We start from the raw sequence: 23216 nt of genomic DNA, 5'->3' as shown, positions 1-23216 counted from the left end.
GCGCCTGGGGCTCATGGCGCACGGCCTGTGTCCCTCACCTGCTATCAGTTGAGTAGAGGAGAGCGTGTCGGTGTCGTTAGAATGGGCTCGTGTTTGCAGGGGGCACGAAAGCAGCAGCCAGGGTGGCTGAGGAAGGATGGGAGGAGTAGGGATTGGGGCTTGGTGTGTGTGTTTTGTTTTGTTGATTGTTGGTTTTAAATAGAAAAGATTACCATTCTGGACACTAAACTGCACACTTACTTTGGAACTTCACAACTGAGGTGCTATGAGTAATTCTTATTTAGTAGAAAGTTACTTAGTTTTTAACCCCAGTTACCTTGCTCTTTACTTTGCTCTCCATAGCAAAGTCCTGTCAGCATTGCCATTTTCGGACCTGTAGCATCATTTCAATTTTTAATATCCATTAATTTTTAGAATAAAATGGGAATCTTTATATTTATATATAAAGCTGTGTTTCTTTAATAAAGAAACCTAGCCAGTGTTCTGTAAATATTGAAGAAAGGATAGCATAAGTGGCGTTCCCCAGGCTCCCGGACAGTGGAACCTCTCTACTGTGGAACAGCCCAAGTGGCCAGTGTTCCGTGGAACGTACTTTGGGGATATGCTGTCCTAGTCAAAGGGGATGTGATAGCAGTGCGTGCATTGTCGTGTTTGCGTTGGGTTTTAGCTAAGCGGTGGTCTTCTGGGATCCTGGGGAGAGGAGCACTCCGGGGGCTTCCTAAATTACTCTGTTGCTGTGGGAATCTCTCCCTAGCTCAGGACCATGCTGTCTGTCCAGAGGACACAGTGACCCATCTGCCCGACTTACTGTAACCGCAGCTGCTGAATGGCGCTTCTGCCCCAAATTAGGGCCTTTATTTGGTTGTTTTCAGACCTGGGCAAAGGTAAGCTCTATTTGTTTGCTCAGCCTTGATAGAAGACCCATCAGTATCTTTAGCCACTAAACCATTCTGTGTCCTTCTTCTAAACATTTGGGTGTTACTTGTGCTTCTTCATTTTGTTTTTTTCTCTGTATCTTTTGCTACAAATATTTTATGAGTCAAAAAGAAGGCTTAAGGAGGCTAGGTTTAGGGAGAACAAAATTTATTTTTTATATCAAAAGGTAGTAGGCATTTTTTGTATGAAATGTTTTAATATACACGGAAGTGGTTATTAAAAAGTAAGCTGAAAACAGTTTGGCGTATAGTAAAAGGGAAAGAGTGGCATTCATCAGACAGTTTTTTCAGGTGTGTGTCAGACGCTCATCTGGGCATTGGGGGGTGTCAGCCAGCAGAGCAGACTTAGTGGTGACGGTGGCTGTGTGGCCTCAGCATCAGCTGTTCTCCTGTGCTGAGTTTTTGCTCAAAGACTCTCAGGTATTTTCACAACATTTGCATCCCTTTTCCCTGCCATAGCTGAGAGCTGAAATGCACAGAGGTTTCACTTCTGTGCAAGTGAAATCCCTTTGTGGGAGTTTGCCGCCGCTGTCGTATCGATAGATGCTATCACCCGGCCTGCAAGCTTTGTGTTCGCAGTCGGCGGGAAGGTGCCCCGTCAGCTGCAGGTGCACCCCGAGCGGAGAAGGGCCAGGCCTCGGTCAGTGTCAGTGGAAAAACAAGCCCGCACCCACTGATGCTGCTGCTTCTGTGAGGACGGCCGTGAAATCGCTGACGTTGTGTCACGGGAGACCTGGATAAAGATAAAGAGGCGAATAAATGTTGGTCGTCCGCAGGAGGGCTTCCTGGAGTGGGAGCCGGTGTATGGAGGTGCTGTGGGCAGAGTGATGGGAAGTCGGCTCCAGACCTTCTGGAATGTGCCGTGAAGCAGGAGGCCCAGGGGAATGTTGTCCCCAGTGTTTCTAAAATCCGGTGTCACTGGGCACATTTTTGGCTGTGCTCAGGTCGGGGGTGTCTTTATCATTACTTAGGTCTTCAATCAGTCACATAAGCCTTTTTTTTTGTTTGTTTTTTGTTTGTTTGTTTTGCGTTACGCGGGCCTCTCACTGTTGTGGCCTCTCCCGTTGCGGAGCACAGGCTCCGGATGCGCAGGCTCAGCGGCCATGGCTCACGGGCCCAGCCGCTCCGCGGCATGTGGGATCTTCCCGGACCGGGGCACGAACCCGCGTGCCCTGCATCGGCAGGCAGACTCTCAACCACTGCGCCACCAGGGAAGGCCAGCCTTTGTTTTTTTTTAAATGACGCCTCCTACTTTTACAGAGTGGCTGATCTGCTCATCCACTTTGGGCAGTGGAACCTGTAAGCACCATGTAAGCTCCACGGCATCCGCAGCAAGGCCGGAGGCGGAGACGGATCTCTGCCACGGGGTGACACAACCGGTCAGATGCTGCCTCCTGGCCAAGAAGCCGCACCCCTCGGTGACATGTTTGTTTTAGCAAATTCAGTTTCAGTGACAGCCAGCAGGTGGACAAACACAGAAGGGCAAGAGATGGCAGCATCTCAAAATGAGGAGGAAGATGGTGCTTCCCGGCCAGGGAGAGAGAGCCGCGCCCGTGAGAGCCCGCGGGATGCGCCCTAATTCTATGATCTCCCGCCCACAGGACAGACGCGCTGCTCCTGAGGCTGTCCCTGGTGGTGGGCAGGGAGGTCTTCTATGCTGCCCTCTGGGGGAGCGTCCTGGCGAACCCGTCCATCCGCCTGCCCGCCTCGCTCTTTGTGGTGGGCCACATCAGCCGGGGCTCGCCCGGCACGGAGCAGAAGTACATGCTGGGGACTGACTACCAGCTCACGGTGGGTGCTCCCGGTGGCGTGGCGTGCCGGGCTGGCTCCCCAGCACAGGTGTCACCAGGGTCACGGGGCGGGGGAGGGGGGAGGGGAGGGGAGGGGCAGCGGGAAGCAGAGGCGCTTTGAGGTTGGGCAGGCGAGGAGGCAGCATCCCTGCGTAAGCCGCAAAGGGCGGCGTAGGCTTCTAACACCTGCGTCACGTTTGTGTATTCACGCGAGGAGGGCCCTCCGGGAGGCCCCGCAGCTTCCACGTTACGGGTGGCAGTCGCCGGCGCTCCGCGGAGCCTGGCTGGGGTCCGCTGTTGAGCCACAGCCTCGTTTTCTTCCCCTGCCCCTGTCACACCGCCCACTGCCCCGCACAGTAGGCTCGCTCCAGCTGCTGCCGTCATCCCTGCCGCCCTCCTCTCCTCTGGCTGCGCTCACACCTAGGTTGTCCGTGCCCAGGCCCCTCTTCCCTGGCAGCGACCTGCCTTCTCATGACCTTGAAGAATGGGAACTTCCCAGATCTTTCTCTCTTTTCCCCAAACTTAGCATTTGTTTAATGGCCTGCAGTCTGTCACCACCTAGTGGTGGACCCAAGGCTTTGAAGTTAAAATGTTCAGAAACTGAATCCGTCATTAACAAAGTTGCACCGATTACTTACCCCTCTGAGTCCGTTCCTCTTTGCAAAGTGGGAATAATAGAGCTTCCTCACGGGGCTCTCTGAGTAAAAGAGTGATGAAAAGGACCTCTGCTTAGGGCAGAGGAGACCCTCAGTAGTCACGTTCCCTTCTTCCCCGCCCTGTCAGTACCACTTTGTTTCTTTCTCTGTTTTCACTGCCCTGCCTCAGCTTCTTAGGTCTGGTTCCTGGACCATCATGTAATTTTCTAACCGGTTTCTCCCCGTCCAGTCCTTTTTTGGTTGCTAAGAGATTCACTTTGCTAAAACATAGCTTTGCTCAGATCTGTACTGTGCTTGCAAAATACCTGTTTCCTGGAGATAAAATCCATCCTCAAGAGTATTCTAACAGTCCGCTCCCAGCTCACCAGATGCTTCACTCTCCACTTCAGGCCCATTACACTCCCAGAGCTGGCTGCTTGGCCTGGTCTGGCACGTCTGTGATGCTGTCTTTGCTCCAGCCAGCCCCTCATCCTGCGCTCACGGCCTGTCCCTCCTCTCCCCCGTCTCAGCGAATATTCTGCCTGTATTACAAAAAACTCAGCTCACCCCCAAAGCTTCACTGTTCTCCCCAATTGAAAGATCTCTCCCTCTCTTCTTCCCGGTTCTCATAGCTTTTTGTTACCACTTGTCTTATGGCTCTTATCTGTTATGCAACTGTATTACATCTATCTATGCTCAGAAAAGACACCCAAAATGTCTGCTTAATTGGTTTGGAGTCCATTTGACTGACTGTCTTTGAAGTTTTAGTGTAGCTGAAAGTTCCTGTTGGAACCTAAATGTATTTGTTTCTGGGATTATAGAATTTGAGGTCTTAGAATCTGACGATCTGGTCCAGACCCCTCCGTCTCTGAGATGGAACAGTGAGGGCTGCAGCTGAAGGTCTTCCCGATGTCACACATCGCCCCCTAGCGTCTGGAGCTAGAACCAATTTTCCCATATTTAGATCTTATTATTCCGTTCCACACGATATAACACGGTGGTTTCAAGATTCCCAGGAAAAGTTTTTTTCATTTTTATGACTATAAAGAGTAGCCTGCAAACGCTGTCCAGTGTCTCGGGCATGAAATGTTCGTGGCTTTCTGTCTTTTGTAGGTAAAGTCCTTATGTGCATCCCTGCTGGACTCAAACGTGCTGGTGCAAAGAAATAACCTGGAGATTGTCCTGTTCTTCTTCCCATTTTATACCTGTCTGGTAAAAAGCCGTTTGTGTTCTTCGAGGGGAGTCGCTGGTCTTTCCTGAGGCCGTGGGGTAGACGGGAGAGGTCCGAGCCGTTTCGTCTGGAGGGGAGGGCAACCACTCAGTGACCACTCTTTGCTTTCAGCCATTCAGGGTCCTCGGTCATTTCTGTGAGGGTGGTGTTTCCATAGCGAAAATTGAATAGCCTCTTTCCCTGGGCAGCGTGTGAAAAACCAACCCCTTTTGAGAACCGCCTCTTTAAGATAAAGCTTTTGTAGACTGGTAAGGAGGGGTCACGTGTCGGAAAGCCGGCGATTTACTATGTCATCTCCTTGCAGTATAGTTTTCTCTTTCCTCCTCATAGGATTCCAACGAGAGAGCCATCCCCCTGCTCAGATCCGACATGGTGCACATCCTCTCGGCCGCCACCCAGACCCTCCTGAGAAGAGATATGTCTCTGAACAGAAGGCTTTATGCGTGGTTACTAGGTACTGAGTAATACGTGGGAGTTGAAAAGTCAGAGTTAAGGTGACACCTTTGAGTGCTGATTTTTGGAATAAAGTCGCAATCTTGTTGATCCATTTCTGAATCACAAAGTGTGGAAAGATAACGCGGTGACTGAATTGACACTGGTCAGCTGAGTTCTGCTGCCTACCCCGCAGCTTTGGTTATTTTGCAGCTGTTACATAAAAAAACAGAAGTAATGGGATTTTTTAAATGTTAACCGAATTCCATTTTAAGAAGCTTGAAAGACAACAAAATGATGGCTAAGCCTTATTCAGGGAGGAGTTTCATGGGATAAGACTGTGTGTGAGAAAACCCAGAAACATGGAATATATGTAAAAGAAAGTTTTGTCTGGATGGGAACGTTTGTGGCATTGACACGTTTGGGGAGATATTTGGATGACTTTGGAAGAGCACGAGAACCCAGGTTCATGTTTCTGTGAGCATGTGTTCTTGTGAACAGACTGCAGACCTGTAGGAAAAGAGCCGTTGACTGTTGGTTGGATGGAAGGCTTCAGGGGGACAAGTCCAGGAAATCACAGGGCCTAAAATTCCCAAGTCCGTGTACCTAAGAGAAGGTGGTTTACAGAGCGATTGTGAAAAATCTCCATTTTTTTTTTTTTTAGAAAGACTTTATTTTTTTAGTACAGTTTTAGGTTCACAGCAAAACTAAGAGGAAGGTCCAGAGTTCCCCACCTCCTCCCTCCTCCCCGCCAAGCACGGCCTACCCTATCACCGGCATCACCCACTGGAGTGGCACGTTTATTACAGTCGAGGAACCTACACTGATACCTTATCGTCACCCACAGTCGGCTGTTTACACAGGGGTTCACACTTGGTGCTTTGCATTCTGTGGGTTTAGACAAAGGGATAATGACATGCGTCTACCGTTATAGTGCCACACAGAGTATTTTTCTGCCCTAAAAATCCTCTGCTTCTCAGCTTCTTTTTTTTTCAACCCTCATAGATCTTCCCATACCAATGTCAGAAAGTCCTCTTAACCTTTCTTCCCCTAGTTGTAAAACTTCCAGAAGTCATAGCACAGACGCTTATGAAGGGTTTCCAGAAGGATATTCACAGGCTCTTTGAGCATTTTTGTTAAAAGGATGATTTTGTTAAATGCATGGCTGCCTTCCAGTGGGGCTCGGCACACTGTATGTAGACAGGACCGGCTCCTACTTGCTTAGCCACGACCCCAGGGGTCCAGACTCTCTGCTTAGAAAGATGCTGTTCCTTGCCCTGAGGACCTTAGAAACTTAAACCAAGGCTCAAAATGAGGGCATGTAGTTGAGAATACCTTGATTTTTACATAGTGCCATACAAATAAATACTGGTTTTTAAAAATGATACTCATTCCATTAGATCCTTGTAATCATACTTGTCAAAGACACTCAGGATGAATTCTTGGGGTAAACTAAATTGATGCCTGTTGAGATGGAGTTCTGCCTGTCTGATCCCTGGCCCACCACTGTCAGAAGAAAATAGGTCTCGGTTTTGCTGGATCTGATTTTGGTTTTCTGTTGGAGGAATTCTATTTTTAATAGTGTCAGAGCAAAAAAAAAAACAACAAAGCAAGAAAAACAAAACCAATAGGGGCTTCCCTGGTGGTGCAGTGGTTGGGAGTCCGCCTGCCAATGCGGGGGACATGGGTTTGTGCCCCGGTCCGGGAAGATCCCACATGCTGCGGAGCGGCTGGGCCCGTGAGCCATGGCCGCTGAGCCTGCGCGTCCGGAGCCTCTGCTCTGCAGCGGGAGAGGCCACAACAGTGAGAGGCCCGCGTACCACAACAAAACCCCCAAAAAACCCAAAAACCAAACAAACAAAAATGTCAGAGCATGAGACCTTTGCACAATAAGGTGTACTTTAAATGTATAGATTTCTTTACAGCTCATGGTGCTTGTTCTTTTATAGGTTCAGATATTAAAGGAAATACCATTGTGCCGGAATCGGAAATCTCAAATTCTTATGAAGACCAGTCCTCGTATTTTTTTGAGAAATATTCCAAGGATCTTTTAGTTGAGGTAAAGGAGCATTTCTGGAAAGTAGATCCCAATTAGGGCATTCCTGACCATGGTTCTTCAGTGGAGTTCCTTGTGGGACCTCAGAAGTTGACAGGGGGCTTGTTCCTTGGTACACGGTTGGGAAAATCTCGTATATGGTTGTCCCTTGGAATCTGCAGGAGACTGATTCCAGCAGCCCCCCACTCCACCCCCATGGATACCAAAATCAACAGATGCTCAAGTCCCTTATATTTATAACTTGGCCTGGTATTTGCATATAACCTATACTCATCCTCATACCTTAACCCGTCTCTAGATTACTTAGGATACCATCTCTAGATTACTTACGATGTAAATGCTTTGTAAATAGTTGTAGAATACAGTGTAAATGCTATATAAGTAGTTGTCAGTGCACGACAAATTCAAGTTTTGCTTTTGGGAACTTTCTGGAATTTTTTTTCCCGAATATTTTCAATCTGCAGAACCCACGATATGGAGGGCCGACGGTAGTCACCTCGTGCTGCATGACTGCTTTTACTTCTATCCCAGAGCATTTAACAGCTAGAACAACCAATAAAGTCATACTGTACTTTATATAATACCCTAACATGTGGCTTTAAAAAAAAAAACAGGGTCTGGCTGAGATACTGCACCAGAAGTTCCCTGATGCTGACGTAGAGGAACGCCACCACATGTACCTGAAGCCTTTCCGCATCCTTACCAGTCTGCTTGACAAGCCAGAAATAGGTAACATTAGATGAGCTTTACCATCATACACCATTGAAACGCCGGTGAGATACAATCAACGTGTTATTTAGAATACAGTTTAATCTTTGGAAGTTCAGAATCTTGAAGTAGTTTAGTCATGCTGTGTGTTTCAGTTTTCATCATCTGGGCACCACTTAAAAGTTTTACACAATTACTTGAACGTTTTTGTGAAGAAATTGTAATACCTTTGAGCTGTTGTGCTCGTCTGCGCGCGTGCCTGCAGGGCACGCACAGTACTGACCTTGTGAGAACGTTTCTTCAATCAAATTATTTCTTCAACTGAGTCTTGATTGTATTCTCAAGCAAATAGGGGATGTTCCTCCATCTTCTTGCCTTGTGACCCTGGGCAAGCCCCTTCTGCTGTTTGGGCCTCACTGTTTTCCTCTGTCAAATGAAAGGGTTTGAACTAGACTCTAGTTCCAAAAGGGTCGCCCCTATATACCGTGGTCCTCTGGGCACCCATTGAGGAAAGTGACCTTCTCTCCCTTCCTTTAAAAAAAAGAAACTGGGGCTTCCCTGGTGGCGCAGTGGTTGAGAGTCCGCCTGCCGATGCAGGGGACATGGGTTCGTGCCCTGGTCCGGGAGGATCCCACATGCTGCGGAGCGGCTGGGCCCGTGAGCCAAGGCTGCTGAGCCTGCGCGTCCGGAGCCTGTGCTCCGCAACGGGAGAGGCCACAACAGTGAGAGGCCCGCGTACCGCAAAAAAAAAAAAAAAAAAAAGTAACTGCCCCAGTATCCATTCACTGTTAAGATCTCAACATCTCATCCCTGGAACACGATAACAAGGAAGGAAACCCCCTTCTCCGTGGGATTCATCCCTGATGGCATCATCTGAGCGCTCAGGACGTGCCCACTGTCCGGGTGCCGTTTGCAGAGAACGAGAGCTGAGGGTGTTCTCTCAGTTCCTCCTCCCTCTGGCCTCAGGATGGGGACCCTTTGTTTATGCATTCAGAGACGGGCGTGGGGCATCTGTGCAGCAGGGAAGCTGCTAGGCTCTAGGTGTACAAAGGGCAACGAGGGCTTCTGGTCAAGGGAGACGGAAGGGAGACTGAGGTCCTGGTGTGTTTTCACTGTTGTTAATAATAACGGTGACATTTTTTTGAGCAGTTATTTTGTGCATCGTTAATACGCATCTCCTTGCATACTTCTGTACCTCCAACAACCCTGGGGTAGATTTTCTTACTGTACACATTCTACAGAGGGAGAGACTAAGGTTGAGCAAGGTGAAGTCATTTGCCAGGGGCCACCCAGGAACTGGGACTCAAACTCTGAAGTCTGTTTGACTCCAGAGCCTGAGCCCTCTTTGTCAGGACTCTGACGCTTCCTTAATGGCACTCGGACGGCCCATCCCGAGATGTTACTCATGTAACACCGGTGAACTTGGGTACCAGGACAGGTGCAGCCCTGGCTGCTCTTGACCAAAGTCAAAGCACGAAGAAGCTTTTGTGCCTCCAAGCTCCACCCTTGGAGATGGGTGTTTTACGTCAAGGCCTTGGCGTGAGCCAAGTAAAGCACTGAGCTAGCTTGGGCTCCAGGTCATATTTTCTGGGGGGGGGGGGTGGTGGTGGTGAATGGCAGGCTTCTGCCCCATCCCAGCAAATTCGTCCTACCTGATAATTTAGTTTTCCAAGGAAAGACACACTTGAAGGGCAAAGGAGTGGATTGATAATGTAGACTAGAAGGCATAGGAGGGTCATAGGTCAGTCTTATCTGTGCTTTGGCCACCAGGCTTTAGCCACGTCCTCATTTCTTCCCCTGGAATCCTGACCACAAGCTTTCCTTCACTAGTAAAAAGCATTTGGCAGTGTTATGCTATAGATAAAATACACCTGGGGCTTATCGTGAAAAAGAGACCTTTTGTCTTTGGAAGCGTAAGAGTTTAGATTATTTGCTGATTCCTTGTTTGACAGAGCTTTTGTTTTCTCTGAATCATCCTGTGTTCATTCCTCTGAATACATGAGTGGGAAGTCACGCCCTCCCTTCAGGCCTGCTGGTTGATGTTTGTGGAGCAGAAATGTCCAGCCTGCCTGTCGGGCAGGATCCAGTTCTTTTGTGCCATCTGAGGCTTTTCTGGGTTGGTGTTATTTCTTTTGTGTCGTTCTAGCTCATCAGTTAAAGAATTCAGAACAGGAAGTTGCCCCACTCTGTTGGTGCTTCTGTGGAGTGACGGCCTCTGGCCAGGCAGTTTCTGCACACTTAAAACATTTAGCCCACTCCCTGCCTCCTTCGAGAATCTTCCTGGGGCAAGTTATTCAGCGTCTGGGCCTCAGTCCTCTTGTCCCCTTGTAATCAGGACAGCCTACCTGATTGCATACCTGGTTCTGTGGCTATTGTGAGGATTAAGTAAGTTAATAGTTATAGAATGCTTAGAACAGTGGCCAGCACACAGTAAGCGCTACAAAAATGTTGGCTGTTTTCACAGATGTTACTCCTCCAGCTAAAGGTGTCATTGTCGCAACTAAAGTTTCCATACATTTAAGACTATATAAATTATCTATGTGTTAGATAGAGTTACTCTCAATACGCTTTACACGTTTGTCACTGGTTTACAATGGATTTTTACGCAAACATTTTGATTATTAATTTATTTATCTGGACATTTCCTTTTCAATTGCAGGGCCTCAAGTTGTTGAGAATTTGTTTCTTGAAGTCATCCGGGCCTTTTATTCTTACTGCAGAGTTGCTCTCGGCTCTGATCTTAAACTGAGCTACACTCAGAGTGGAAATTCACTGATAAGGTACTGGTGGGGCTTCCAGCTTCACTCTTCCTCCCTCCCTAATGCCATGATTTTTTTTCTCTGTTTACCATAAACTGTGAAGTGCTCAAGAAAGTGGGGATGCAGAGGGTCAGGCCACGCCTTAAAATAGCCTGTGCTCTTAATCAATATGAATCGACTCTTCCCTATTGAATATTGTGATGATTAAAAGGAGTTTGATCTTGTCTCTGCCCCACACTGGGAAGTACAAACCGTATTTACTGATCAGGTGTGAAAAGTTGCTCAACAAAGGCAACTGGGTCTGGTTTACAAGTGGTGAGTGACGGGGTGGGGGGGTGGGGGGGGTGGGGGGGGCGGAGGGCCGGCGGGAGGTCAGATCAGGAAGTGGGGCGAGTGGGTGTGGGTCTTCAGGAGACCAGTCAGAAGGGGGGTAGCAGGGAGCAAGGCGAGGGCACCCCAGGGGCATGAAGGCTCTCTAGGGCCCTGGAGGCAGGGTGAGTGGGGTTTGGGAGACAGCAGACGTGGTGATAACTTAAAGTGTGTAGTTAGCCATCAGCCCTGTGTTTTGTTCTGTCTTTGTACTTTCTAAGGTAGTACAACCTCTTCCTTTTTACTTTACTCTTAATATGATTTCCTTCTCCCTGACTCGGCATTGGGTGTATTAAAAATTTAAATCGATTAGAAGATTTTTCTGGTGTATTAATTGTAAGTGTACCAAGAGTCTTTAGTGTTTGCTTTTTTCTAGCAGAATGAGAGTAGTTTATTGTTTTCCTGATATGAAAAGTAATACATATTCATCGTAGAGTATACCAATATTTGAAGGTGTCACGGGAAAAGATATTACCCATAATCCCACTGCCCTTCAGAGAAAAACATACAACATTTGTATTTCTTTTCAGATTTTCAGTGCATAAGTACACAGCTGCCTATCATTTATTTTTAAGGTGGAGTTACAGTACCTGTTTAGTTGCCTGTTTGTTTGTTTTTAATGCAAGTCGTGAATAGGTCTACACTCTTCTCCTGGAGGATAGTGGTTGCCTTTAAGTCCTCAGTAAGGAGTTACACTTATTTAAGAAATCCTGACTGATTGACCAATCTCTTATTGATTGACTTTTGGGCGGTTTCCACTTTTTCAATATTTTAAAATTGATCTCAGAGAGGCAGCAGCAGTAAGGGGTGGCTTGAAGCAAGATCTTAGTTCCCTGCTCAGGAATCGAACCTGGGCAGCCTGGATGAAAACCAGGAATCCTAGCCACTAGACCAGCAAGGGCAAGAGACTAGACCCAAATTTTCCCTGGCTCTTGCCTCCGTTTGAAAGCAAGACTGTTTCAAGGAGGCAAAAACTATAAAAGCAGGTGCCAAGTTTATTATTAGAGGCACAGCACGACAAGTGGGAGAGCACACAGAGAAACCATTTATTTCAGTTTCTTTTTCCACACCTGACCTGCCCTAGGACCCTCCCCGATATGTGCGTGCAGCTTTTTTCCAGGACGGATTCCAGCCCAGAGGCCCATGGCGGGGGCCTTGGCATCACCTATTGTGGGGTGGCGGCCCCTCCTTTCTGACCCCCAAGGAGCCTTTCTGCGCCCACGCCATGTCTCCCTTGCCCCAAGGATGGGAAATATGGGACCTCTCCATCTTTTACTCAGACAGGGTTTAGCCCCTCTCTGTTCCTGCCATGACTGTTATCGTAAAGTGTCCTCAGGAGACAAAGCCTGGCTGTTTACTCTGTTTCTGCTGTTATTTCTCTTTCGAAGTGCAAACAGGAGGCTGGATGTAAATGCCTAACCTGGAGCCCATCTATCTCCTGTCTCAGGAAATGCAAACAGGAGGCTAGTTGTAAGTGTCCAGCCTGAAGCCCACCTTTTTCCTGCCCCAACAAATGTAAACAGGAGGCCAGTTGTAAATGCCTAGCCTGGAGCCCATCTATCTCCTGCCTCAAAATGACATTGTCATGATATCCTTATGCCTACATCTTTTTTTTTTTTTTTTTTCCTGGCCGAGATGTGCAGCATGAGGGATCTTTGTTCCCCGACCAGGGATTGAACCCATGCCCCCTGCATTGGAAGTGCAGTGTCTTAACACTGGACCACCAAGGAAGTCCCCCTTTGTCTACATTTTTGTGTACCTCTACAAGGATTTCTGTAGGATAAATCCCTAGAATAAATTTCCTGAGTCATAGAAGATGTGCATTTAAATGTTAGCCAAACTTCCCTCCTAAATGGCTGTACTATGTTATTCCACCAATAGTGTATGTAATTACCTATGGTTGGACTAAAACTGGTTTTCCATATAACATTCTTTTTTACAATAGCTCTTTTTTCTTTAATTTATTTACGTATTTATTTATTTGTTTTTGGCTGTGTTGGGTCTTCGTTGGTGCGTGAGGGCTTTCTCTAGTTGCCACGAGCAAGGGCTACTCTTGCGTTGCGGTGCGTGGGCTTCTCATTGCGGTGGCTTCTCTTGTTGTGGAGCACGGGCTCTAGGCACACGGGCTTCAGTAGTTGTGGCTTGTGGGCTCTAGAGTGCAGGCTTAGTAGTTGTGGCGCACGGGCTCAGTAGTTGTGGCTTGCAGGCTCTAGAGCGCAGGCTCAGTAGTTGTGGTGCACGGGCTTAGTTGCTCCGCGACATGTGGGATCTTCCCGGACCAGGGCTGGAACCCGTGTCCCTGCATTGGCAGGCGGATTCTTAACCACTGCACCACCAGGGAAGTCCTACAATAGCTCTTAAGCTTAGTTCTGAGGGAATGGATCAGTATAAATACTGTTTAGGATGGCATGATGCATTCTCTTCCCTATGTAAGAACAGTAATACTTTTTATCTATAACCGAGTTTGTCAGTCTATCTAGAAATAAGTTGTAAATGGTACAATGAATTCGTTTTTCAGACATGGCATTCCCGTAATACAGGTTTTTTCATAGATATATTTGTAAATATCCCTCTTCCTTTACAGTACAATAAAAGAAAACAGAAATGCCTCTGAGATTGTTAAAACAGTGAATTTGCTCATCACATCCCTAAGCACAGACTTCCTCTGGGATTACATGACAAGGTGCTTTGAGGACTGTTTTAGGTAAGCCTCCAGTTCACGGCTTGTGAACATGTGGGAAGGAATTGAGGGTGTCATGGTTTCGCAGCTGCTTGTTGTGGTCAGATTATACTTAACTCGCTAATGCTGGGTCGTCTCTGCTGAGTACACGATAGAATTCACTTAAAATCGTAGTAGAACTAAAAACAGTGCCATTGAGAGGGTTCACATGATACTGAAGCTTCCTCATTGAAGTCGAACTTCAGAAACTCACCTGTGCATTTTCTGGTTAGGTCGATCTAATCGGCTTTCTTTGCACGGTGCCCTTGGAGGCCTAATCTATTCAGGAAGCTTAGTTTTGTGGTCCTGGGGCTGGAAAGAGTGTTTTTGAAGTCATCAGTCATCTTAAATTCTTATTGAAATCAGTGTGTAGCTGTTCAGATGGAAGCGTTCATGTTCGAAGCTCCCGTAATCAGCTTTCCCGTCACTTTCAATCTGGTGGTTTGCACCACCTCCAAATTGCTGACGGTGGCGCGCTCAGGACAGCAGACTTCCCTGTGGAGTCCTTTCCCGTGTGATTTGTGCTGTGAAGGAGGACTGATGTAATCTCTCAAACCCCATTTTGTCCTGTGAGTCATGCTGTGAAACTTCATTCTTGTCACGTCCTTTGGAATGCTCTGTGTTCTCACAATGTCTTCAGTACCTGCAACTGTAATCAAAGCATAACTTATTAACGTTTGCCGCGGGCCATGCCCTGGACACCCCCAGGAGAAGCAGGGCCATCCATCATATAAGCAAGAGGAGCTCAGAGATGTGAAGTACCTTGTGTGACATTGCACAGCAGATCGGCAGCAGCTGAGATTAGAACCAGGCGTGCCCGACGTCCCAGCTGCTCCTGCCATGCCCTTTGCCTCGTCTGGTGCCAGGCCCCAGCAGGTGTTCAAACCTGTGATGAGTAAATTAATTGTAATCGGATCCACGGCGGACAGCAAGGCCGTGTTATACTGAGGCTGGAGTGTATTTTGGTCAGCTTAGTTCCATTTCAGAGTTACGAGGAGTGCTTTCTTTAAAAAAAAAAAAAAAAAAAATTAACTATGAAACATTCCAATGTAAGAAAGGATGGGAAATGACGTCAGACACTCATGCACCCATTGCTGAAATTATAGACCACACTTGATCATTGTTTTTCACATCTTTTTTATTAAAGGAATAAAATGTTGCTACCCAGATAGAGCTAACTCCCCACCTTCCCAGCACTTTTCCCTCCTTTCATCCCAGTTCTGAAATTCATGTCTGTCCTGTGATACCTGTGTTTTTATAACATGTGTAGCCAGAAATGACATAGTCTGTTTTGTCTGTTCAAATTTTATATAAATACTATCAAGTTGTATATAACTTGTTGCAATGTGTTGTTTTGGGGGGTGGGGGGTGGTCCACAGCCCTTTGGAGATTTATATATACGTAGTTCATTCATCTTAGGTATAGTAGTCCAGTGTGTGAATAAACCAGTTTCAGTCTTTTCATTGTTGCAAATAGTACTCTGGTGACCGTGTTGGTCCTGTCTCTTTACACACAGATGCGTGGGTCTCTTTAGAGCAGGCACCCAGCAGCAGAGTCTCCCAGATGTAGTGGTTACAGTTCTTCAGTCCCTTACCAAGATAAATGCCAAGATAACTAAGCGATAATTTACAATGAAGAAAATTAACTCAGGTTGAATCCTACTGTGATAGCTAGATGAATCCAAAATTACTGTTTTGGGAACTAGTATGTTGACTTTGTAACTTACGTATCCAGTTGCCTACTTCTTGAAAAGGAAGTGTTGAGCTTGAGAATAAGATAAGCCCAGTGGAGTTACACTTCTCTGTGGGAGCTGAGAAATTCTAAGCAGCTCGTGGGGATGAGCTCCTGGTGACATGCAGGGAGCTGTCTCTGGTTGCTCTGACAGCAAATTGAACAGCTGTCCTGCATTCTGTCACCAGGCCCTTTCCCCGGGAACATGCCTTTGGTTTGGGGCTGGGGGCCTGGAATTGTTGCTGTTGGTAGCTCCAGATCTGCTGGGTAGGGAATCCCACGTGGGCATGGACCACCCTCACCTGATCTGATGAAGTTCAGGTCAGAGTGAACCTGTTTTGGAGACAAGCAGATTCAAGACTTATTGACACTTGTCTATGTTAGATAGTTTTTGGCACCAAAGCTTCATTATTAGAACTGCAGAAGCTGTCTTTCATTATGGTTGAAATAGAATAAAGCAACTTTATTGGAAATCATAGGAAACGCTTGAAATTATTATAAGAGAGTTGTTTTTCTTTCCTGCGACTCACGCAGACCCGCAAAGCAGAGTCACGCTGCCGGGAGACGCGTCGGCGCCCCCCCGACAGTCTCGGAGCTCTGCACCCTCCTTGTGTTCCTCCTGGACGTGATCCCCCTGGTAGGTCCTTTGCTCTAAGGCGATGGCCCAGTGCTGGCTGTTACTTACATTCTGATTAGTGTTGTTGGCCTTTTTATGAACCTAAACTTACTGAAGAAGTAGTTTTACCTAAATACATAGCACTGTGTTAATGTGTGTTTCAGCATGGAAGATGTAGCTGGATGTTGTCTCTTTTAGGTCCTTTTAATATAAGGGGTTATAACTTTTGAGCCAGTTGTAAGTGGGCTGAGCTGAAGTTATGGAAAGCAGATGATGAGCTGAGTGTCATCCATCCTAAATAACAACAGTTATTTAAGAGTGAGAGTTAACGTATGTCCTTTTTTAAAATTTTTATTTATTTATTTGGCCGCGTTGCGCGGCACACGGGATCTTCGTTCCCTGACCAGGGATGGAACCTGTGCCCCCTGCGGTGGAAGCGCAGAGTCTTAACCACTGGCTTGCCAGGGAAGTCCCAGGGAGTAAATGCATTTCTTAGTTAAAGTCACAGCCTTGGCTAATTTTCTCAAAAGAAATTGATTTCTTTAATATAGAAATAAATGTGGCGACTATTTTCTGCTAGAAAGAGGAAAGCCACCTGAAAGGAGAGGAAGAACGTCCACTGATTTATTTAGATCAAAAAGAAATATTATTTTGTTTTCTAATTTGGGAATTAATGTGAAACAAACTTATGCTGTAAAAAATATTTGAATTTTCTACTGGTTACACATTAAACCCGTGTCTCTGTTTCACAGGAACTTTACTCTGAGGTGCAAACCCAGTACCTCCCTCAGGTGCTTGGCTGCCTGGTGCAGTCTCTGGCCAAGGAAATGGAGGCGCTAAGCTTACCTGAACTCACGCACGCCTTGAAGACATGTTTCAAAGTGCTCAGCAAGGTCCAGATGCCGCCTTCCTACCTGGACACAGAGCCTGCAAGTGGAAGCTTGGTACGTGCTGGGAGGAGCTGAAGTGGTACTCTGGGCTGAAGGAACCTTGTACCTTCCCGCGTAGGGATAAAGACTAGAAGATATATCGGTAATATCTAAAACACGCTTCTAAAATCCTCACACACTTCATAAAAACTTTTAGTGTGGGAGCAGCCCCCGGTCGTTTCACCCTCTGCCCTGCTACTTCCTGCTGAAGCCCATCAGTAAGCTAATGGTTAGACATAGCTCACTGTCCAGACCTTTCTGTGTGTATGTTTGTATACATGTAATTTTGTATTTTTGGGTTTTTTTGTGCTACGCGGACCTCTCACTGTTGTGGCCTCTCCCGTTGCGGAGCACAGGCTCCAGATGCGCAGGCTCAGCGGCCATGGCTCACGGGCCCAGCCGCTCCGCGGCATGAGGGATCCTCCTGGACCGGGGCACGAACCCGCATCCCCTGCATTGGCAGGTGGACTCTCAATCACTGCGCCACCAGGGAAGCCCCGGCCCATGGTCTTTGAATTATTTTTATTTTCTACTTTGTTTAGGGATTTGAAAATTCTGCCCTTGAAATCCATTCGGTGCAATGGCAGACAGGTGTGCAAACAGACTAAAACAGCGAAGCATTCCTGAAAGACAGCTGTGTGTGTTGGTTAGTGCTGGGGGCAGATGCGTGCCCCATGGGGCTTGCATCTCAGTTTGCAAATTAATTACAGACTGTTGCTTCATTCTCTAAGTTAGTCTTTTTTTTTTCATCTTTTTTCCTAGCTGTTACAGCTGTTGGAAAAAAATATCCTAAAAAGGTTGTAAGATATAAAGTTTAAGCATGTGAAGTGTACAAATATAAATAACACTGTGTTTCTAAAATTGCGTGATACTGTCTCAGTCTTCCCCAAAGAGCACAGTGGGTCAAATGCTGAAAAGTTTTCAGTTTAATGCCGTATGAGCTGAGTAACAGTATGAGAGGTTGATTCATTAAAGGTTGAAGTGTCATCCTTTTGGAAAAGCCACAGAATATATATACGCATATATGTGTGTGTGTGTGAAACATGTACGGGGGTAAACACTTTGTTCTAGCTGTCTCCCCTTGTTTCATTCCTTTGTGCCTTTATTTTACACTCAGCCCAGTTTCCTCATTCATATTTTTACATCTGGCAGAAGCTGTTTTTAAATAACCCTGTTGGACCCTGAAGGGCCTAAATAAATAAAGTGGGCTCAAAGCCAGCGCACCCAAAGAGCCCAGGGCTTGGTCAGCCGCCTCGCTGGGCCGGCCGCCTTTCTCCTGCCCCCTGCATGCTCTCTCCATTGCATTATACATGTGTACACAGGGATCCTCTCGGGGTAGAGAACTGTGATTTTGAAAAGCAGGGAGGACGCGTTCGTAGCCTGATTCAGTTGATGTTTGAATCCCTTGGTCTTTCGAGTTACACGGTACAAACTTCCATTTTTTGCAGAGTCCAGTCAAAGGTGAAAACGGTGAAGTAATTTTAGGCACAAACGCAGTGCTTCCTGGTGATGAAGACGCTCCATTTCCTCCGCTTAAATCTGAAGACAGTGGCATCGGCCTCAGTGCTTCGTCGCCAGAGCTCTCTGAGCACCTGAGGGTTCCCAGGGTTTCTCCGGACAAAGACGACGTCTGGAAGAAGGGCGGCAGCATGCAGAGGACGTTTCTTTGCCTCCAGGAGCTAATTGCCAACTTTGCCCACAAGAACATTTTTGGAGCGCAGCTGACGGCATCCGGAGAAGAAACCAAGTCGGCAGAGCCCACAGGCCCGAGGGAGGAGGGTGGGGTGCGGGGCACAGCAGGCAGCGACTCGGGGAGGAAGAGCTCGTGGGAGGCCAAGCCCCTCGGCGGGCCCCAGTTCAGGCAGATGCTCTCGGACCTGTTCACGGTGCGAGGGTCTCCATTCAAGACAAAGAGCTTGGAGACACCCTCGCCCCTGCCCAGCAGCCCTGGCCGCAAGGGGGTGGAGGAGTGGGCTGTGGACCAGGTGGTCCTTGACCCGGGGAGCCCGAGGGAGGGCTGCAGGGAGGCCTTCGCCGCGGCCTGCCACCTGCTGCTGGACTGCGCCACCTTCCCCGTGTACCTGTCCCAGGAGGAGACCGAGCGGCTCTGCGACGTGCTCTTCCAGCTGCCGGGTAAGAGGGCGGCCCGGCTAGAGTCCCATGGAGGAGCCTTGGGACTCGGGCAGTGGAGGTTTAGAGACGAGCTAAAATCACAGCGGCCGAGAAGGAACTGTGTGCCACGTTTGTTTTCTTCCTGGTTTTGCAGTTAGCCTGTGTGGTTTGGATTGTCTCACCAGATGGGAAATTGATGAGGCGGGGTCTGTATTTTTTTTTTTTTTTTTTTTTGTGGTACGCGGGCCTCTCACTGTTGTGGCCTCTCCCGTTGCGGAGCACAGGCTCCGGACGCGCAGGCTCAGCGGCCATGGCTCACGGGCCCAGCCGCTCTGTGGCACGTGGGATCTTCCCAGAATGGGGCACGAACCCGTGTCCCCTGCATCGGCAGGCGGACTCTCAACCACTGCGCCACCAGGGAAGCCCTGGGGTCTGTATTTTTAAACTAGGGGTGTCTAGCAAAGCCCGTCAAAAGGTCTGGGACTGGGACTTCCCCGGCAGTCCAGTGGTTAAGACTCCGCGCTCCCGCTGCGGGGTCACGGGTTCCATCCCTGGTTGGGGAACCAAGATCCCACATGCTATGGGGCGTCGCCACAGAAAAAAGAAAAATGTCTGGCACATTAAAGGTGCTTATGGTAGTCAGTAACTAGACTCTTTCGTGAGACCTGCTCTTAAAGCTTTACATATTAGTTTGCTAGGGCTGCCATAACGAAGTATCCCAAACTAAGTGGCTTAAACAATAGAAATGGATCGTCTCATGGGTCTGGAGGCCAGAGTCTGAGGTCCACATGTTGGCAAGGCCACGCTCCCTCGGAAGGTGCTGGGGAAGGATGTGTTCAAGCCTCCTTTAGCCTCTGGTAGTTCCTGGGCTTGTGGCAGCCCAACTCTGATCTTTCCATGGTGTTCTTCCTGTGTATATGTCTGTGTTCAAATTTCCCTTCTATAAGGCACCTGTTATATTGGGTTTGGGGCCCACTCTGCTCATTTTAGTTTATCCAATATTTATTTATTTGGCCACGCAGCTGCGGGATCTTGTCTCTTCCCTGGCCAGGGATCGAACCTGGGCCCACGGCAGTGAAAGCTCCAAGTCCTAACCACTGGACCACCAGGGAACTCCCCATGACCTCATTTTAATTAATGACATCTGCATGACCTATTTCCCAATAGGGTCCCATTCTAAGGGGTTAGGACTTCAACATAAGAATTTTTACGAGGACACAGTTCAACCCATAACAGGCAGCGTCTTAGCTTGGGCTGCCATAACAAACTGCCGTAGGCTGGGGGGCTTAAACAAAAGCAATTTATTTTCTCACAGCTCTGGGTCTAGAAGTTTGAGATCAGGGTGCCAGCATAGTCAGTTTCTGGTGAGAGCTCTCCCCTTGGTTATAGACTGCCACCTTCTCACCGTATGTTCACGTCCTGGCTGGGGGGCAGCGGTAGGGGGCTCTCTCTCTGTTGTCTCTTCTTAGAAGGGCACTAGTCCCATCCTGAAGGCCACACACTCAGGACCTCATCTAGACCTAATCACCTCCCCTAAGCCCCGCCTCCAAATACCATCACATTGGGAGTGAGGGCTTCAACGTGGGAATGTTGGGCAGACACAGCTGGGTCCATTGCAGGCAGTGAACACTTGAAAGGAAAAAGGGATGGAGGAAAAAGTGGAAAAGAAGAAAGAGTGATTAAGTTGGTGGGAGCAGAGGGTGAAGATTTCTCCGCTTGTCATGACCTTAAACGCCCCATGCAATTTGTCTCTGGCTCATGAACTGCAAATGACAGTGTACTTGGAAGAAATGCACTTAGAATTGATAGCTTCAGTGTATTTTCGGCCTCTTTTAGAGCCAATGGCACGTGCCCTACCACCAAGAGGGCTTTGAAAACACATTTTGAACTCTGCACCAAAAAAGTGTGATTTTGACTCTGTAAATTTCAAAAAAAAAAGTTTTTTAACTCAAATTTTACTATATTTAAAAAAATTTTTTAATGACATGAAAACAAACATTTTGAATCATTTCAAAACCCTGAGACCGACCTTTGCAGAATTTGAATAATCTGACAAGCGCATGAAACCAGACTTGGTCTCATTTGTCCTCTGGCCCTGAATGGGCACAGCGTATCCCGTCACCACCAGAAGGTTATCACGCTGCTGTCCAGGTGACTTCCCGGATCTAAACGCCTTAGAGACTGGCTCTCAGGCTGGTGAGCGAGTTTCATGAGGTTTTGTCTGTCTCTCTCTGTCCTCTCTGGTTGGCTTCCTTCCAGGAGCTGGCGATTCCAGTTTTCCGTCTTGGCTGAAATCCCTGATGACCATTTGCTGCTGTGTGACTGACGGCTACCTCCGGGATGTGGCCATCTCCACCCTGCTCGAAGTGATAAACCACTCCCTGTCCCTAGCACTTGTCATTGAAGACAAAGTGAAACGCTATAAAAGCTCCGGACACAGCCCATTTTTCAGCAAGCTGCAGATGGTGACAGTTCCTCCCATTGCTCCAGGAATATTGAAAGTCATCGCAGAGAAAACAGACTTCTATCAGGTATTTCCCATCCAGAGGAGGGTAGCTGGGACCCTGGGACCCTTTTCCCAGACTGTTTATTTGAAGTTGTCCCACAAGTTGTAGTGGTGGTGACAAAGAATATGGTGCCTTGGGTGGCAGCCGGTGAGGGTGGCTGGAGACCTTGCCTGCCTTGTCCATCTCTCTAACCCAGGCTCCTGGCACAGTTTCTGTCCCCGCAGCAAGTGTTCAGTAATATTTGCGTTCAGTTTTAGGCTGACCAGACTCCGTCTGGCAGGATTCCTACGTTATCTAAATATACAGAAAAGGAGACTCTGTCCTAATTTGTGAGGTTAGAGGCTTTGAGGTTATTTAGCCTCAAGGAAAACTTAGTTCGTGTCAAGTGTAAGAATGATTGTTGCTGAAGATGGTGAGCAGTGTTGTCCATCTTTTGGGGGGACAGAGTAAGAAAATAAGGTAGTATAGGGCTCATTTAATTGCAAGAAGCTGAAAGATACTCCAGCTAGCTCATGAAAATAAAAGTGAGGTTTATCATAGAGGTAGGGGAGCCCATGGAAGTCCAAGGGCGGGAGTGGAATGCAGCTGGGTCTCACGGGGTCTCACCTGGGAAGCTGTCAGGTCCCGAGGCTGCTTGCTCTGCACATCTCCCTGCCAACCAGGACCTAACTTGGTTGCCACTTGACCTTCAGTCTGCCTGAGGACCCTCAGGCTTGATTCTCATAGCTAATGACAGTTGTATCACTTTCTAACAGTTCTGAACTAACTGGTCAAGGCTATTAAATAGGCAGTCAGCGGGGCACCCTTGGGTCAGGTGCCTTCTGCCGTCCAGTCGACCACAGCAGTGACGCAGGCCAGGGGGAAGTGGTCGTGTGGTATAGACAGGGACCAGCCCGCTCACTGGAGCCTGTAGATGGAACACATTTCCCCTGCAGGTGGTCAGGACAGCAGATGCCCTGCAAATTCGGAGATGCTAAGGAAGAGACATTTTAGATGTTGTATGTGGGGATGAGGTACTGGAATTAAACTGTCCTTTCAGGTCTTGACAGCCCGTCCTCTGAAAGGCTTTCGAAATGGGCTGGCTTTTCACCTATTGGAGATGAGCTCTATCAAGCAAGTCATGTAATTGAGGCCACGTCTCAGCTTTGTTTCCTTTTTTTTTTTTTAAAAAAAAAAAAAAGCATCATTTACATATAATTCATTCATTTAAAGCACACATTTCAATGGGTTTTATTATATTCCTTGTTTTCTATATGTCATATCTTTTTTCCACCTATCTCCCTTTTACTACTTTCTTTTTCATTAAGTGAATATTTTCCAGTGTAATATTTTAATTTCCTTGATGACTTTTTCAATATATTTTGGGAGTTATTTTTTTTTTAGTGGTTACTCTAAGGTTTACCATATACATCTTATCAGAATTGACTTCACATTCATACTAAATTCCAGTGAGATATAGAAACATCCCTCTCGAATAGCTCTATTCCTCTTCCAAACGTATGGGCCACGTTTCCTTGTATCTTCGCATGTCTTATAGTCTTTATTGAAGACTGGACATTTTAGGTAATATATTGTTGTAAAGTTGTACTCTGGCACCTCCCTCCCACCCCACCAGTGACTTGTCTCTTTTGTTTGTTTAGTGACTTGACTGTGGTAGTGATGTCTGTTTCCCCTGCAGTGTGAGGCC

General features: G+C 47.5%; 1 protein-coding gene across 4 annotated transcripts in view; it reads left to right on the top strand.

The window, feature by feature from the left end:
* The window catches only part of DOP1B (DOP1 leucine zipper like protein B), a gene marked incomplete at its 5' end in the record, with an annotated part of 102923 nt that overhangs the window by 30941 nt on the left and 48766 nt on the right, over positions 1-23216 (top strand). For 3 of the 4 annotated variants that reach the window (XM_082838987.1, XM_082838989.1, XM_082838988.1), the window contains 11 exons: positions 2537-2726; positions 4474-4572; positions 4922-5045; positions 6973-7082; positions 7694-7808; positions 10447-10567; positions 13500-13619; positions 15900-16002; positions 16734-16925; positions 18359-19043; positions 21282-21553. In XM_082838987.1, the coding sequence (XP_082695113.1) occupies positions 2537-2726; positions 4474-4572; positions 4922-5045; positions 6973-7082; positions 7694-7808; positions 10447-10567; positions 13500-13619; positions 15900-16002; positions 16734-16925; positions 18359-19043; positions 21282-21553 (2131 nt within the window). The remainder of the gene's footprint in view (positions 1-2536; positions 2727-4473; positions 4573-4921; positions 5046-6972; positions 7083-7693; positions 7809-10446; positions 10568-13499; positions 13620-15899; positions 16003-16733; positions 16926-18358; positions 19044-21281; positions 21554-23216) is intronic. The other variant, XM_082838990.1, reaches the window with a different exon arrangement.

The sequence above is a fragment of the Leucopleurus acutus genome (genome assembly GCF_964270905.1).
Source record: "Leucopleurus acutus genome assembly, chromosome: 5".
In the NCBI taxonomy this organism is placed as follows: Eukaryota; Metazoa; Chordata; class Mammalia; order Artiodactyla; family Delphinidae; genus Leucopleurus; species Leucopleurus acutus.
This window is presented reverse-complemented; position numbering and strand designations above follow the sequence as displayed.